Genomic DNA, 18869 nt, shown 5'->3' with positions numbered 1-18869 from the left:
GAGGGGGGGCTATGGCTCTGCGTCACAAGGTACAGACACAAAAGCCATAGCCTCGCTGCGGGCCCCAGGAAGAACACGGGCAGGGCTATACGTTGAGAAGAATGACAACTGCACAATAAAAAAAAAAAAAAAAAAAATTGCAGCCTCGACTTGTAGTTGTCATAGTTGAGCAGACACCAGCCAGTGCCACTGACAGACCAGCTGGGCCTTGGGAGGCCGTCCATGCCGCACCAGGAGGTAGAGTAAATTATCCTACACGCCAGAGCAACATCTGTTTCTGTGCTAGTGCCGAACAAACAAGGCAATTGAAAACATACCAAGGGATAACCAAGCAACAGATGAACATGACCCTCATTTTTTCCCCCTTCTCACACTCGAGGTGCTAAACTTCATTGTGCAAGCACTCCACGAAAGAGGGGCCAGGTTGGTTTGAGAAGGTGTTGTCAGAGAGAGTTTACATATTGCCAAAATGGAAAGAAAAGCCTGATAGTATTGTTATTCTTAGAATCTTCCTTCCCCCCTTCTATCTGCATTTCTTTTATACCAAAGCTAGCACTCAGTTCTCAATTCGCTCTAGAATTAAAAAAAAAAAAAAAAACTTTCCATACACTTATAAATATTCAGTCTTTAAACCTAATTTGCTATACTTAGTTCACATGCCTTCAAGCATTTGTCTTCCAATTTCCACTGAATAAATGCGTACTAATGAGAACTAGAGCAAGCTGCTGAGGCAAAGCTGGGTGACTTGGGTCTGGCCTGCCACCAGCTTGTGATAGGCGGGCAAATTGAGTTAAAATGAAAAGTCTTGTCAGCTGAAATTCAACATGGTAGCCAAACAGCAAGCTGTCAATCATTCCAGCCAAAACAAGGGACTGCAGGTAATAAAAGGTCATCGTGATCATTAGTGCACTTGGCTTTCATAGGCAAGTTAATTTTAATTAAATGTGATCTCTATCTGTAAATGTTTTATAAAACTTATTGTGCATAATGGGTTGTTAATTTATACTTACATTTAGCAGGTAATGGGACCCTCTACTTACTAAACGCACTGTAGAGAAATGGCTATCAAGAATGCAAATATTTGGAGGATCATTTATACCAGCCACTGCAAGGTGCCAACACTTGCAATTGTGAATACAATAAGGCTGCTGATGTTTTATGAAGAACTGAATTTTACTGACCAGTATCCCCAGGAAATTAGACTGCAGAATTCCCACAATGAACTTGGAATTCTGAGCCTGCCCTGTCTCCTTCACTTGACTAGGAGAGATTTGTTTCTATTTGTAGGATATAAAAATATTCTGATTAAGTATCTTTTCTAAGCAAAAAGCTGAGGAGCATGTTGAGCTAAGAAGCGACACAATGTGACTGGGAAAGAAAATGGTAAAGAAAAAGAAATGCAGGTAGAAAAAGATATATATACTTTCTCTTCTGCCCTCAGATCTCAATTCTGGCTGTAATAATTGACAGATGATTCTCATTTGCAGATTTAAAGCGCTGAAGCCGCTTATGACAATCAATAATGCATGTTACAATGCAAACACAAACAAGCACATCCAAGTTTCTGCCTCACACTTAGGCCGTGTCTGGATGTGTGGAATGAATGTACTGTGACATGGCCAGGCTGTTAATTTGGGTCATCTTAATGATTGGTACAGACTGTCACACCATCTGATTAGCCATGGTGATCGGTGGATAGCAATGATGGCTGGAGTGAAATAACAGCCAGCCTCTGCTGAAATGGGCTGGGATGGTCTTTAAAAAGAAGGTAGACAGGAAAGGGGATGGAGGGCTCTGCAGATAGTGCTCTAGAAGACTGAGAAACGGAGTGAGGCTACAGATGTGTGTGCCAGTTTTTATGTAACTGCCTTCAAGACAGGTGAGAAGCTATTGAATAAATAAGACATTATCATCATCAGATAATCTGAAGCCAAATAACTACTTTTTGGCTCAAGAATTGTGTATTTTAAGTATAGTTAAAAATAAATCTGAATCAGTACGCATGCCTACTTTCACTCTGCACTGCAGACATAGCTTTTGGTTCACTGCTAAAACACAGAAATATAAATTCAACATTCATAGAGTCAATAAATAGACTACTGAGGTCCTTCTCTGCTCAGGACACTGGGCTACTGCTGTTGGTGGAAAAGAGAACAGAGATTATGGATGTTCCGCAGGGTCCTACTGAAGATACTGTTAAATTTCTGATTGGATAACTCCAATGATGGCATTCCGAAAGTCCATTTAGTTAGCAAGTTATTTTCCGTATTGGCTGAAATTTTCCTCCCTTTAGAATACACAAAGGCAAAAAATTTTGAATCTCTCTTCTATATAACAGCCCTTTAAAAATATTTAAAGACAATGATCATGTCATTTTTGAATTGTATGTCAGAGATGATAACGGCCTTTAGTCTTTAACTCAATTAGTCAACGTGCCTCTTACAATGTGGCAGAGCTGGGTGTGCTATTTCAGCTGGGAAAGTAGACAGGAACTACTTTGCCCTAGATACCACACTTCTATTAATATTTTGTTGGATGCATACGAACAATAGGTTTTTGAAGTAATAACACCATGGACTTGTGTTAAGCTTTCTGATGTCCCAGAAGTATCGGCTCTGATGGCACGCTTACAATCACCTGAGGTGGTTTTAAAAAAATAAATACTCCATCTCAGGCCAATGGCGTCAGAACCACTGCATTAGGAAAACCTTTACACTCATGGTTTTGAACCTTGGTTGCACATTTGAGTCCCTCAGCCTGTACCTCAGACCATTGAAATCAGAACCTTTGAGGGTGGGACCAGGTGTGAGTACTTTTTTAAGCTCCGAAGATGATTCCAAAAGCAGAAGCACATGGGATCTTAGTTCCCCAACCAGGGATCAAACCCATACCCCCTGTCTTCAAAGCACAGAGTGTTAACCACTAGACCACCAGGAAAGTTCCTGAGAACTATGACTCTGAACCTAAACCCTCCTCTGCTGGGCCACTCATCTCTTTCCTTATCCTATTCTTACACAGTTGATGTTTGGACCTATGTACAATAATTTGCATTCTCTTTATATTTCCCTTTCAATCCTTGCAACACCTGTTTCCAGCATTCATTATATTATCTAGCCCTCTTTGCTTTGTGCCGAGTCAAAAACTTGATAAATATCTAAACCTGTATTTTTCACTTTTTTGACCACTGTCTCCTTATGTTACTTATAAAAAATTCCATCAATTATTTCTAGTGTACACCTTGTGGGAGATGCCTCTCTCCCCTCCTCCAGTTGGAGATTTCTAACATGAAGTGGAATTTGTACCTCCTGTATAGCCCCACTGGAAGAGAGGATTTTGTTAGGCTTTACTATTGCTGTTTAAATTATAGACACTCTTAATTTTTAAAATACACAATTTTTTAAAATAATGAATGAGCTTTTTCAAAATAACACCCACAGTTATGACAAACATAATACATCACACTAAGATGTTAATAGTGAGGCAGACTGTGCGTGTGTGAGGTATACGGGTATTGTCTTTGTAACTATTCTGCAAATCTAAAACTATTCTAAAATAAAAATTTTATTTTTATTAGGAAAAAAACACAAAATTACAATGTGAACCTCTTAACCCCAACCTTACCCTCAAACCCAACTGCATTTGAGAATTCATGATATATATCCTTGTGAAATATAATGGTCAAGGTCTTGGTATATTTCTAGAGTATTTTTCCCTGAGTTGACAATGTTCATGGATTGGCATTGAAATTAGGTAGACCTGACATCAATTTCAGGCTCTGCCACTATCTAGTTGTATGATTTAGATCGGTTAACGAATCTTTCTGCACCTTGTTACCCAACAATTAATAAAGATAATATACTTGAGGATAAGATAAGTTTACTTGAGTTTACTTACATGTATATAAGTAAGTTAATACTTGATGATGATGAAGTAAGCTAATAAGTCTGCTACATAATAAAATAATAATTATTAATATTGTCATTCATACTGTCTCATCCTGAAATTAAGAATATAGTTAACTCTATCACCTTCTAGCTCACATTTTCTGGTCTCTTCTATGTGCACATCACAGCTGGCTTTGATGAATCAAGATACAAAGAACTCCTCTCCCCTCTTTGTTTGGACAAATTTCAAAAAAAAAAACAACTCCTTTTGGGACTTCCCTGGTAGTCCAGTGGTCAAGAATCTGTCTTTCAATGTAGAGCACATGGGTTTGATCCCTGGTTGGGGAACTCAGATCTCACAGGCAAATAAGCCATGCACCACAACTACAGCACATGAGTGCCACAAGGAGCGAGCTCGCAGGACACAACCAAGACCCTGCGCAGCAAGTAACTAAATAAATTAAAATATTAAAAAAAAACTCCCTTCCCTTTGCATGTTCTACTAATATAAAAATTTTCCTTCCTGGTTTAAAAATAAATTAGCATTCCTTTTATCCTTGTGATCCTTTTTCTTACAATAATAAAAATTCAAGATATCTATCTTTAAAGAAATTATACTTAGAATACATAAAACTCTTTTCTTAAGGAGGTAAGATGCATGTACACTCAGTCCATGAAGTGCACTGTAAATATTTAATTCTGTAAGTCTTGCCTTTCAGCTTAGAGTTCACACCCTTCTGATAGAGATACCCATGATACAGTTATGACTAGATACAGAGGTCATCTGTTCTGGGACTGTTCATATTAAAGAAATTGCTTCAATCTGCATTAAACAGTCATCTGGAAAAAGAAAAAAAAATGGACCGGATTTTCTAGAAGATTCAATTCTGGTAATGAGCAACACTGGCCTCTGCTGGTACCTGAGGCTGTGATGAACAAAGTCTACCTTCTAGATTGCTGAAGGTGCTGTCTGTACTCAGGTGGATCTCCAGGCATTTGGGGTTGGTGGTGGTCCATTCATTGATGATAAGTGAATGATGAGGTCTCTACTCTAGTGATAGACTTTAATGGCCCCAGTTATGGCTCTGGAACTTGCCGTTTCTTCTGCTCGAATAAATTTAAACTTGCCTGCTCTAATGTTGTTGTTCAGTTGCTAAGTCATTTCCAACTCTTTGGGACCCTATAAACTATAGACTACCATGCTCCTCTGTCCATGCTGTTTTCCAGACAAGAATAATGGAGGGGGTTGCCATTTTCTCCTCCAGGGGATCTTCCCGACCCAGGTATCAAACCCACAATTCCTGCATTGGAAGTCAGATTCTTTACTACTGAGTCACCTGGAAAGCCCTGTCAGCTCTAATAGCACAATTTTAAAATAATCTTTTCTTTGAATAGTGAGAAGTTGAGAGTAAAAAGAGAGCTGATTAATTTAACTAAATTGTACTGGATACAAACACATATTCCTTAAAGTTTATTTGCTTTATTTCCCGGTATATATCATCTGCTTCATAAAATGCAATATAAATTACTTGAATTTATGGGAAATGCAACCTTGATCTTCATACAAACCATAAATCTTCTACCCAGAAAATACTGTAGATCCATGTGAAAACAACTACCCAGAACTTGATGCAAATTTTGTGCATTTGAAGAAAGGGTGTTAGCCGCACAGTCAGGTCTGATTCTTTGTGACCCCATGGATTATAGCTGCCAGGCTCCTCTGTCCATGGGATTCTCCAGGCAAGAATACCGGAGTGGGTAGCCATTCCCTTCTCCAGGTGGCGTTCCCCACCCAGGGATCAAACCCAGGTCTCCTGCATTGCAGGCAAATTCTTAACCATCTAAGCTACGAGGGAAGCCTCATTTGTGCATTTGGTCCCCAGTAATTCTGAAAAAGAAAAATATAATAATGTTCATATTTTAATAATGCTGGGGTTATTTTCCTTCTCCAAGCAAATATAAAATTACTTTGATAATGTATGCTAAAAACAGCATGACTGAATAAGCTAGCCAACTGTCACTACAAGGCAAGCTTCCTGCTAGTGCCTCTGATGGGTCTTATCCTAACCAGGGGGAACAATCTCTCAAACACTTGGACCAGTCTTTTTAATGTCAACTGGTGGTCAACACTGATCAAGACCTGTAGGGCCTCTATTCTCAGAAGTTCCCATCAAAGAACCTGGAACATATTTTAAAAATATGAAAAAAATGTAGATTATTGTGGGCTAAAATACTTGTTACATTGTCAAAGGAGTGAAACAACAAACATCTTTGTCCAAAGGGACCTGGAATAGAGTGTAAAGAAAGCTACAGGATGAAAGGTCAATACAGAAAAAAACCCAACAAAACAAAACAGAATAATTCGCTGATGAGGAATTTAACTTTGGGAATTAAAATTTACTCACATGATGACAGTCATCTTATCAAAACTGGGAAAGGAGAATCCACTGTCATCAAATGCTCATTGTTACTGGCACACAGACCTACATAGATGTTTAAAAGCAACTTAGTCACTTCTGACTTCAAACATATCTGAAAGGGTGACCACACATATCTCGTGAATCTTTTATAGAACAGTGACTCTTTTCTAAAACATGGATATTTCACATGAAGTAATCTGTAGTTGTAGCCTGCTCTTTTCCCTCCTTCACTGCCTCCTTTTCTTCCTTCATTTTTTTTTCTTCCCCAAGTATGTTTAAATCGCAAATTTCCAGGGAAAATCACTCTTACAAGTTTTGGAGAATCATACACTGTAAGCTGTATATGACATCCTAATCTCTGCCTAAAAAAGACACCATTTTGGGGGAGAATAAGTATGTTTTACACATAAGCTGTCTGTTTGAAATACTTTCTTTTTCAATCCCAAATACCTTTCTTGTTAAGATACTACTGCAGTGTTTGGAAAGCATTAGCACACCAACAGATGCTCAGAATCAAATGACTTAATAGGCATAAACTTTTTTTTTTTCCAAATAATTGCAAAGCTTTGGTTTAGCCTTTTGCATACCTTACATAGTTAATTACTTAGGCCTTAATGTTTACATGCAATGAGAGCATCTACAGCTATAAACTACATAATTTATAATTGATGTAAATGGGTGTTATTATGTCAATTAGGCAGCTGTGTCCTCCACCTCTTGGTAAACAGCTTTGAGTGATAAACTGAGTTTGCAGAGAGGTACCTTCTTTTCTTCATAACAGATAAAAATAAATTACCAAGGTAGACCAGGCTGTCCAATTGTTCTCTGGTGAGGTAGATGGAAAATCCGGGCCCTTTCTTTTGACCTGTTGACTGCAGTAAATGGTCAATTTCGTCACGCAGCACGGCCATAGCTTTCGGGTTCCGTAGAAGGTAATACATTGCCCAGAACATGGTTGGAACAGTGTTTGTCACAGAGGCCCAGAGCAAGCCTAAATGATGTGCTGGGAGAAAATAAGTGAAAAGGAAGATTAATAGCGTTTATTACACTGATTAGATTTGCAGTGTGCTAATTAAAAGATGTTAGGACACAGACCCAGCCAAGGATCAGTGCATGCTAATGAGGACCAATAGGCTTCTGAAGTCTAATTTTCTGCTTAATGAGAATAGTTTAAAATGTAATGTGTGTGTGGTGGGGGAGGGGAGGAGGGAGAAGAGATAAGGGGAGTAAATGCAGCTTAGTTATACTCTTTCTCATTATCACCATTAAGTATCTTGCATTACCATCTCAGCAAAAAAAAAAAAAAATCAATTATCACAAAGGGTTGTTTCAGAGTAAAACATTTTATCATTAGCCAATTAGAAAGAGCATAAAAATTCTCAAGGTCGCCATTTTGTCTTTTTATTTCAAAGGTCTATTGTAAATTATTTTATTTTAGACAAGTTATCATTCAGAAGTTTCTTACCTCCTATTTCAGTGTCCTTGGGCGTATAGTATTTCTCCAGGATATCATTCCTTCTTTGAACAACTTCAGACATTCCTTGTAACTTAGCTAAGCTTTCTGTTGTCAAGTCTTTTATGAGTTTAGTTCGAACAGACTTGATGTTTCCTAGAAGCTCAATGGGTATGCCTGATGCTAAACGTGTGAATTTTTCATCAAATTTTAAAAAATCATCTTTTAACTCAGTAATAAATATTTTCTTATCATCAGCAAGAATATTTCCATATATGGTTGTAAATGTCATTTCGAATATTACTGAGTTGCAGAATGGCAACAAATATTCCGTGCTCCAGCTTGTGGTTTTTAAAAGTTGGGGTTCAAAAACTTGTTTCAGATTCTGCATTGTGCTTTCCATCAGTATGTCCAAATGCTTCCCTTGTAAAAATTGATAGGTACTATGAATCTCGTCGATGAGGTCAGAATCTGTTAACATCTTTTTGATAGAAAATACTCTCTTTAAGAATTTATTAGTAAATATTTGAAAGCTTAATTTTTGATTTTTTGCCACTGACGTGTAGTGGAAAGGATCCAGGATAAATGTTATGTACTTTCCTAAAAGAAATAAATGAGAATATGAATTCATGTGGCCATACAACAAAAGAAAAAAGATATCTGAAATTTGAGAATATCCTACTGAAAGTTAGAAAGACCTTAATCAACTCATGTCTCAAAGGATGCAAAGTACAATAAAAATCTATTTGATTCAAAATTCCACTACATGTTTCCTTTTAAAATGGAAGATGGTGGGAAAACCCTAGAAGTTTGAAGTTAAATATTCTGAAATTCTTAATAACTTTCAAAAATATAGCTTATTCCTCAGATTTTTATTTTAATGAACTACCAAGATATTTAAGTTATCTTTTAAATAGTCTCAACAGTCATTACTTAAACATTTCTCATATTTTTCCTCAATAATAGACTCAGAAAAACAAACAATTCAAATTGGTAAAGTATATTATCTTAGCTTTGATTGAATACAATTATTTTAACTCGAAGATTTGGAGTGAAGCAAGTACTCACAAATGAACATCTAATTCAACACTAACAAGTCACAAATACCAATATTTTCATTTTTATAGATGAGAGTATAGTAGAGGTCAGGGAGATTCACTAACAAGGCTGAAGTATCATACTGATTTGTGGTCAAAAGAAGATTCCAAAACTAGAACCCATCCATTCAAGCTTTCATGAATTTACTTGACATTTATTGACATCCAGGTACTTGGTTGAATCTCTTTCCTCTTAAGATAAAGATGTAAAGGAACCACTGCATCATTATGGACAGTAAGAGAGCAGAGGTGGGAACACAATGTAAGAGCAGCAGGAAGTGGAACCCGCTTCTGTCTGCCTGGAGTGATCAACAGGCATTCTTTGAGGAGGTGATATTTGGCATTTTCCATATATTGGTCCAAAGTTAAGGTGCTGGTTAAAAATACAGATTCCTGCTTGATTCTGACTCAGATGGCTCCGAGATGGGACCTACAAGTCTTTCAGGTGGTTCTTATAAGAAGGCACACTAAGGAACTTGGCCCTCTGATACAAAAGAGCTGACTCATTCGAAAAGACCCTGATGCTGGGAAAGATTGGGGGAAGGAGGAAAAGAGGGTGACAGAGGATAAGATGGTTGGATGGCATCATCAACTCAATGGCTGTAAGTCTGAGCAAACTCCGGGAGACAGAAGGACAGGGAAGCCTGGTGTGCTGCAGTCCATGGGCTCGCAAAGCGCTGGACATGACTAAGTGACTAAACTGCAACATCACCAGCACCACTAAGGCACAGACTCACACTGCAGTCTAGCTCTCAAAACTGGCAGGGACCGTGGAGATTCCTGGTTGCACCCTCCCCACCCCCACCACCCCGGGCATTTACCAGTGAAAGAAAGGCAGGAAAAGCTAAAGGCCAGGATTGTGTTGCCATTTTTTAGTGGCAGAGCCTAGACAAGAAAACAGTCCACACACGGTGCTTTTCCTGGTACTGTTCTGTTTCCTTCTCACTCAAAGGTTGCTTCAAGACTCCTGCTAATGAGAAGTCATATGCATTCAATACTCAATATTAACTTTAATAAGCCTTCCTTTCCAAGAACACACATGAAATTTAGTTGATCCCACAAACTGTAATGCTTATGTTACTGTCTTCTAGAAAATGATAAATGATTAGACATGAAAGTTTGTCAGAACATCTATGCTCAGCTCTTCACGTCATCATTTCTGTGTTTTTATGTGTATGTGTGTGAACCTTTCTTAGATAAACAACTCACTTATTATTTCTGGTAACTCAAACAGCATCACAGAAATTAAATTCAATTTGGGACAAGTTTTATGACAAAGTTTTGAATAATTTTAACCTAATCCTAGAAATAGGATAATTTTTTTTTGCTTTTCAGTCTTAAGGCATAATTTAAGGTTTTAGTGTACATAAATATACATGTGCTACAACTTTTTGCCTAAAAATAAATGACTTAAATTGTATTCACTCTATTTCCCCTTGATTTAGTTAATAAGGTGGGCCAATTCAGGAATGAGGGTAAAACTTGAGTGACTACTCATTCTGATCAGATCCCAAAGTTATATCTACAACATAAACTGGATTCCCAACCCCCCAGGAGAGCAAAACTGACTCAACTGGATTTGGGCATATTTTATGACACCTGCTTTACCATAGCAGCTTAATTAAATAAAATCACCAGCATCTGCCTGACAAATAATTGAAAAAAAGAGTCAATTCTCTTATGTTGCAAAAGATATAATTTTAGGCAAGGCTGTGTATTTTCACAGGTGGTGATTCATACTTTTCTCTTTTCACTAAATGAAAGGAGTTTGCTACATATCTTTACAGAGTTATTTTAAATTTGTCACTAAAATTCAGAGAATGCATAAAAGGCTTAGTTTGTAAAACATAATTTTAGAGAATAGTTGGAATTTTTTGTTACCAATTGTCTGTATTCATCAAAATCTAAGCGGAAAGACAAAACTGTATTCAGTCATGGCAGTAGAAGCCACTAGTCACTGACTTATTGAAGTACAAGCTTCATGTACTTTAGAGATTTTTATCTATAATTCATCATGAATACACATGTATTCCCTCTCTCTCCCTTTCTTTCTCTCACCTTCAAGGTGAGGAAATGGGAAGAAATTATGAGGTTAGTATCAAATAAAAACAGTAAAAGCTAAATGTGGAAAACTGTGTATGATTAGCAACCAAGTATTCATTGATTTTTAATAACTGCTTATTTTTTAATAGGCAGTGTCACATAGGTTGTTTTTTAAAAAATTACTGATCAGTTTAATGCAATTTATTTGTAGATAAAATTCTCACTCTTTCCAAGGCTCTTTACACTCCAGGATCTGTATTTTTTTTCTCAGTTCTTATTTTGATTTTCTTCAATATCAAGGCATTATGCTTTACTGACTCTCTTATCCAAATAAGATGTGGACTGCTGAGTAAGACATTTTGATTTTCTGGATTTTACTTTTCAAGTGGGTTTGGAAGTACTAATAACACTGGAGATGCTAGCTGGCTTTCCAACTTTTAATCTTCAGTATAAACAATTTAAGCTAAGTTTTCCAAAATTAATATTAATTTAAACCATCTGTCCACCATCTGCTAATGTGAGATGCAAAACCAGAGTTTCTTTGTAATCTTTAATCAGACAGTTAGGAAAACACATATACATTCATAAAATGAATTTAAATTTCTTAACAAAGGAAATTTGAAAAGTTATTCTGAAGGCCATGGATTCTTGGAGCAAAATTAACTTTTGTTCCAGTGTGCTTTTATGTAAGTGAATGCCGAGTGTCAACAGGCAACTCGTCTACTTCACAAAGATCACAAGATAGAAACAGTATCTTTTGCCATGTTTTCAAAAGAGAAAGGAAAGCTACCAGCAGTTGATGTGAAATATTGATTTAAAGAATTTCAAAGAATAAATGTCAAAATGAGGCTCACTTCTGCAAAATAATGTATATGTGTGTGTGTGTATATATATATATATATATATAAAAATCATCCTTTTGAGCAGTAAATTTGAAATGGGGTCACATTTTTTAATATATTCTTTACCAAACATTTCATTGTCCTCCTTTTTTTAGGAACTGGCTCAACACAAACATATTAATTCCATCATTCCTGAATAACCTGCACATGATCTATTACTAACCTAAGAGCCGTTTCACTTCCTGCAAAATTACTTCTTTTAGGAAGGTGAAGCAATGTAATGATAAGTATGTCACTAAATGTTAAAAAAAAAAAAAGTCATTCACTCTGATGTCTTGAAGTTTGACATCTGGATCATTATAACTTGAATTTTGATGTTTTCATCTTAGATATTTGGTGCTGTACAGGAAGACCTCCAAGGGAATTCAGAACAACCATTTGACTATTTGGAATAGAAATGTATAGTCAATAAATAGGAGATAAACTAGAATTTTATAGAAATTTTCCATAGCTATCACCTTTTAATCTCCACATATACCTGGCTCTCCATTTAAAATCTCCAGCTAAAAATATTCGTTGGAAGAGTGGACTATGAGCCAACTTTTTATTTGGTAAGGATGACCACATTATCCTCCCACTCTTATTAGGGAGATTTCGCTAGCTGTTGACAATGATGTACAGTGGTGCTTCGCTGCGGTGACATCTAGGGAAAACGATTCCGCTGCACCACCACACAAAACCAATTAGAGAACTATTTTCTGCGACAGGTCACGAATTTGCGTGGTTTCCCATGAAAAGATGTACCTTTTAATTTCTTTATTAAGATGACATTCGTGTCCCTTGAGACTTTTGGGGATGACAATCATTCGCTCATCACGAGAGAACATATACTCAGTGAAATCACATCATGGGACAAAGGTGGGAGACACTGTTTCCCGTTTCACATTTTCCAAACGAGCTACTTTGCCAACTGATCATTAGAGGCACGTACATGAAAAGGATTTCTTGACAGGAATTTATTCAAACTCTAGGAAGAAGCCAAAGGAAGTAGTAGTATGTATTCAACTCTGGTTGTCTGTGGTGGAGTTTAAAAACATAACCATGGTCAATAGACATTAGAAATTCAGCAAGTGTCTCGGTATTTAAGATGAAGATATCAAGTGTCAGCAGAAATTTGTTATTTTCTGAAAAGTGAATAAAATTATTCCAATCTGCCTTAAAGTTTCTGCTTAATCATCTGAGGTTATTTTTGTAGAATGTATTAGAAAGGAAAACTGAAAATGTCAATAATTTGTTGTATCTACTCATTAGACTATAAGGTTTACTTTTTAAAGTTAAAAGTGACTTTTTAAAATTTAATTTTTGTTTTATATTGGAGTATAGTTAATTTACAATGTTGTGTTAGCTTCAGGTGTGCATTTAAGAGATTCAGTTATACATATATCCATTCTTTTTCAGACTGAGTTCCCTGTGCTATACAAAAGGTCCCTGTGGATTATCTATTTTATATATAGTAGTGTGTATATGTAAATCCCAAACTCCTAATTTATCCTTCCCCAAGAATTATTTTTTTAAGTGAAGAATATAGTTTTGTATTATGAAGCCAAGTCGTGTCCAGCTCTTTGCAATCTCATGGACTGTAGCCTGGCAGACTCCTCTGTCCATGGAATTTTCCAGGCAAGAATACTGGAGTGAATTGTATTCCCTTCTCCAGGGGATCTTCCAGACCCAGGGATTGAACATGGGTCTCCTGCATTGCGGGCTGATTCTTTACTGTCTGAGCCAGCAGGGGAGCCCTATATAGAGAGGTATGTATATGTTAATCCCAAACTCCTAATTTATCCCTCCCCAAGAATTACTTTTTCTAAGTGAAGAAATACAAAATGTAATATGAAACGAATAGTTCACTTAGGCTAGAAGCCCCAACTATGGCCTTTATTTGTGTTATAGTATTTCATCAGCTCTAAGGTATTAAGAATTTCCTCATCAAATATTTATTGTGAATCAATCAGTGCTGAGCTGTGAACTAAATGTGGGCAAGAGAGGAGTTAGATAATAATGAAGGGAAATAGATAATGTGAATTAACAATACAGTCACAATTTATTAAATGCTTTGACAGAAGAGATACTAAGAGTGATTTGAGAAGAGGCATCAGACATAACATGGGGAGGTGGTAAGGATCACTGTAAAACACCAGTGCATTTGACAGGTATGTGGGGATCTAAGCGAGATCATACCTGTCATCTTCAATTTTCTTGGGAAAGAAACTGAAAGTTATCAGATCCCAGTGACAGGGAGCTGGAACAGAGCCTCCTATCTGCACACTCAACCAGAAGTAGGAGGGCAGAGGAGTGTAGACCATCTAGTGTGTAGAGATCAGCCTCCCAGACATACACGGGACAGACAAAAGCAAGCAAAGGAATGGCTAGCCCAGGAGATAAGCTGATGGTGGAAGACTGTGAGCAAACACACCACCATAAATTTCTTCACTCTTTCTACATGTGCTCCTTTGCAACTCTGCCACTCTGCCCAGGAAGAAGTGGAGGTCTCTTTTCTTAGCCTTGAATCTGGGTTGCTCTGAGACGTGCTCACACTAACAGAATGTGGTGGAAGCAAGGTTCTATGACATCTGAGCCCAGGCCTCGAGAAGCCTTGCTGCTTTCCTCTAACCCTCTTAAAATATCAGCTGCCACATAAGGACATCATCTTGAGGATGAAACCTCATGAGGACAAGGAGGTCCTAATTGGCATGTGATGAGGTCATCTTGGGACATTTAGCCCCAATCAGTCAAATGGCTCAAGCCACACAAGTGGGCCTGGGCAAGACCAGTTGTTGTTTCAAGGCATTACATTTGGGGGAGGTTTGTTATGCAGCCAGAGATAGTTAACACAGCTGGAGAGCGTGGGCCTTAAAGGAAGATGATCTGAGAACATTCCAGCTTCTCCTATAGCACCATGATGTTGGACTATGTAGTGATCCTTCTGTGTATATTTTTTCTTGTTCTGTAAACATCTTGAAGTTAGAATCATAAAAAATACTTTTAAGTTAAAAATATTTTCTGGGCTTCCCTGGTGGTCCAGTGGTTAAAACTCCCTGCTTCCAATTCAAGAGGCATGGGATCAATCTCTGGCCAGGGAAGTTCTGCATGCCACATGGCATGCTGCCCCCCTGCCTCCAAAATGTGGGCTTCCCTGGTGGCTCAGTGGTAAAGAATCTGCCTGCCAATGCAGGAGACGCAGGTTTGATCCCTGGTCTAGGGAGACCCCACATGCTGCAGGACAACTAAGTCTGTGCACCACAACCACTGAGCCTGTGCTCTCGAGCCCAGGAGCCACCACCACTGAAGCCCGCATGCCCTAGAGCCTGTGATCCTCAACAAGAGAAGCCACCGCAATGAGACGCCCATGCACTGCCACTAGAGAATACTCCCCACTCACCACAACTAGAGAAAAGCCCAGCACAGCCAAATAAAGAAATAATTTTAAAAGGTGCATCCTGATCTGTGGGTGCTTGGGGCTCAGGGGAAAGGGACGAGAAGTGGATAGGGGAAATGCAGGGGATTTTTTAGGCCAGTAAAACTACTCTTGTGACACCATAATGACGGATACATGACATGATGCATTTTGGAACAGGACCCACAAAGGAACAGGACAAACCCAAGGAACTGGACAACACAAGGAATGGACTGCAGAGCAAACCACAGACTTGATGATGTATCCACATTGGTGCATTAGTTACCACAAGTGTGCCACACTAGCATAAGGTGTTCATAACAGGGGGAGTTATGACCAGGGAGAAGAGGGCATATATGGGAACTGTCTGTATTGTCTGATCAATTTTCTCTAAACCTAACACTGCTTCACAAAGCCAAGTCCGTCAATGCATTCTGGCTTTTAAAAAAACAATGCTTAAAGGCAAGTTAAACCAAACCCAATAACATATGACAACAGGAGAGTGGTATTCCCCAGGCACTCTCAAGAGAATTCTATAATTTGTTTTTTAATGTTAGGATTACTACACTCAAAAACAGTTTTCTTTTGCATTGCTCTACAAGTAAAGTAATATACAAATAATCTAATTTTTCCTAGAGAAAAATATAACGACATTAAAGAATAGGTGAGAAATTTTAAGTAAGGAACTTAAAAGAAATGTCATTTACCTCCAAGGAGAAGAGTGAAAATGTCACCATACTGCTTTTGAAGAGAAGTCATGAAACCCAGAGGATCTTTTTGTAATTTCAGGGCCTGTCCAAAGTAAGGAAGCCAGCCTTTTATCAATGGAGGCTCACCAGGTCTCCTATAGGAAAAAAAAGAAAATAAAAGAAAAAATTAAATCATTCTTATTTTAACACCCGTGGTCATTTGTCCAGTCTAGAAGTAGACTGGAAGAACTTCACAGTTTGTTTTTTTTTCCAATTCTTTTATTCGGTGAATGCTAAGTCACTTCAGTCATGTCCCATGCTTTGCGACCCTATGGACTGTAGCCTTCCAGGCTCCTCTGTCCATGGGATTCTCCAGGTAAGACCACTGGAGTGGCTTGCCGTTTCTTCCTCCTGGGGATCTTCCCAATCCATGGATAGAACCTGTCTCTTATGTCTCCTGCACTGGCAGGCGGGTTCTTTACCACTAGTGCCACCTGGGAAGCCCTTTATTCGGTGACTCATATAATCTTAGACATGTATTTATTGAGCCCCTTCATGTGTGTGGCTCTGGAGCAGACAGTTCAACTTACAGTTTTTGGTGAGCAACACTTGTGAGAAATTGTGTCTTGTGAGACTCAATTGGCTGAAATGACAGACATATTCAGTAAACATTTTGTGTGTGAGTGCTCCTGCTGTGCTTCTGGGGGTTAGATGTCAGGCAGTTTAGTTGCCAAAGCAAAGCTCTTTGTTATCAGATGTCAATTAGACTGGAATTAAATAATTAGAAGAGGGGCAATTATTAATCTTGAAAAATCTTTTGTGTTGTTGAAAACAATAAAAATCTCAATATTATCCTATGAAAGGTTTTTTTGTCATATTCTTCATAGGAATATTTATTAAGTTTTACAAGATTTTTTAAATATATGAAGTATGTTCAATGAATCATTGAAATATTATGAATTAAAAACCAAGTTTCTTCTTTTCTGACCCATAATCCTAGCAAAACTGGACTTCAAAATTTCTTCTCAATCATTTATTTGGTGAACTCAATCTGATTTAAAGTTAAAAAAAAAAGATCCAAAGCCATTTTATCCTACAAGGGATTAAAACAAATATTCAAGAGCACTCTGATGATTCCCCATCCCATCTGTGAAGTGACTTATACTACACGCAATACAACCCATTTTGATTAATCACAAGATATTACAAGCTCAGATCTAATCAAAGACCAAGATTATGATCATACTCAGCATGGAATTTTATGTAGCTAGATTAACCCTATCAGAAGCTTTTATTTTCCCACAACCCAATATGGTAGAATTAAACTTGAAAATTTTATCTTTATAATAATTTACAAAATACAAGCTGTTGTTTAAATACATATACTTAGAATAGGAAGACAGGGAACACAACATAGAAACGTGTGTCTTGGGGGCTTCCCTGGGGGTCCAGTGGTTAAGAATCTGCCTTGCAGTGCAGGGGAGGCCATTGAGGAACTAAGATTCCACATGCCACGGAGCAGCTAAGCTCACCTGCCGCAACTACTGAGCATGGGGCTCTGGAGCTCATGCACCACAGTGAAAGATCCCACAGGACACAGCGGAGATCCCACGTGCCACAGCTAAGACCCTGTGCAGCCAAATAAATAAGTAAATAAACAGATAAATAAAAAATTTAAAAAGCCATCACCCCCTCCCAAAAAAGGAACGTGTATCTTACTCTTCACCTCACTCCCTGTTATTTTCTTGAATGCAACTCAGCAATGGAGACTTGCTTTTTTGAGAAATATAAAAGCGTACCAAGAAAACAATGTAACAGTTAATTTTAGGTCCAAAGATTAATCAATAAGAAGACATTGCACATATGATTGGAAAGTAGGCCCGAAAGTTAGAAACTACCAAAGCTATTCATCAACGACTGTTTTGAAATTTGCAAGTGATTTAGTTCACAAAACTTCCTGTCAAAATATTAACTCTCTTCCTCGGTCTGCTTTTACTCTATTATGTTTAATGTTGCTTGAATACTGCACTGTGACAAAGATTTTGAAAGGCTTTTTGTCATATCATAATTGAATGCAACTGATTTCATCCTTTGTGCTTTGTCATCTGGTCAAAAGTCGTACATTTTCACAGGGTTTCCGAGAGGGGAAAGGATGGAGCTTGGAAATCCAGAGGAATGAACTGAAAATTCAAAGGTAGGGAAACACATTAGGAAGCCATTTTATCGCTATGAAGATGAGAGGGTCATCATTTCTTACAGCTGTGCTCATTTGGGTAGAAATAAGCCTCAAGCTATTAAATATGTGTGTGTTAGTCATTTAGTCGTGTCCGACTCTTTGCAACCCCATGGACTGTAGCTCGCCAGGCTTCTTTGTCCATGGATTCTCCAGGCAAGAACACCGGAGTGGATTGCCATTCCCTTCTCCAGAGGAACTTTCCAACCCAAGGATCGAACCCTGGTCTCTTGCAATTGCAGGCAGCTTCTTAACCGTTTGAGCTACAGGAAAGTCCTAACTATTAAATACCATGTCACAGCTATGCATATTTTCAGGAAAAAAATATAGTGCTAGTTCAACTTATGACCCATTGAAGACAGTTAACAGAAATCTGTCTTCATCACTATATTTGTAAAAATTATTTAGGGAGGAAAGATATCATCATCATGATCCAGAAAGGCCTGTTGACACCTAGCACAGTGCAAACACTGCTATCTGTCTCTTTCATGCTCTGTGACTTTGAAAATGAAGTACCAACTGCTCACTTCTGAGTGAAGGGACAGGATGCTTAATGCTTATTGGGGATGCTCCAGTTCCAAAGCTTAAGAGGAACAAGTCCTGAAGCAATGGTGGGTCACCAACCTCTCCCCTCAAATCTACAGTCCATATCCCTCTTTTTCCCCCACTCAAATAATAAACACTCAAATACCTTCTTTACTATTTTAGAGACTACAAGATCATATCCTGTAAATTATACAACTTAAAGCTTACA

At 37.9% G+C, this 18869-nt stretch overlaps 1 protein-coding gene across 1 annotated transcript in view; it reads right to left on the bottom strand.

The window, feature by feature from the left end:
- Positions 1–18869, bottom strand: part of CYP7B1 (cytochrome P450 family 7 subfamily B member 1) — a 174287-nt gene that overhangs the window by 16368 nt on the left and 139050 nt on the right. Inside the window, exons 2-4 of the mRNA XM_005892952.2 lie at positions 15901–16037; positions 7770–8357; positions 7101–7307 (exon numbers count right to left, since the gene is read on the bottom strand). Coding sequence (XP_005893014.1) covers positions 7101–7307; positions 7770–8357; positions 15901–16037 — 932 coding nt within the window. The remainder of the gene's footprint in view (positions 1–7100; positions 7308–7769; positions 8358–15900; positions 16038–18869) is intronic.

Source organism: Bos mutus, chromosome 14, assembly GCF_027580195.1.
Source record: "Bos mutus isolate GX-2022 chromosome 14, NWIPB_WYAK_1.1, whole genome shotgun sequence".
Lineage (NCBI taxonomy): Eukaryota > Metazoa > Chordata > Mammalia > Artiodactyla > Bovidae > Bos > Bos mutus.
This window is presented reverse-complemented; position numbering and strand designations above follow the sequence as displayed.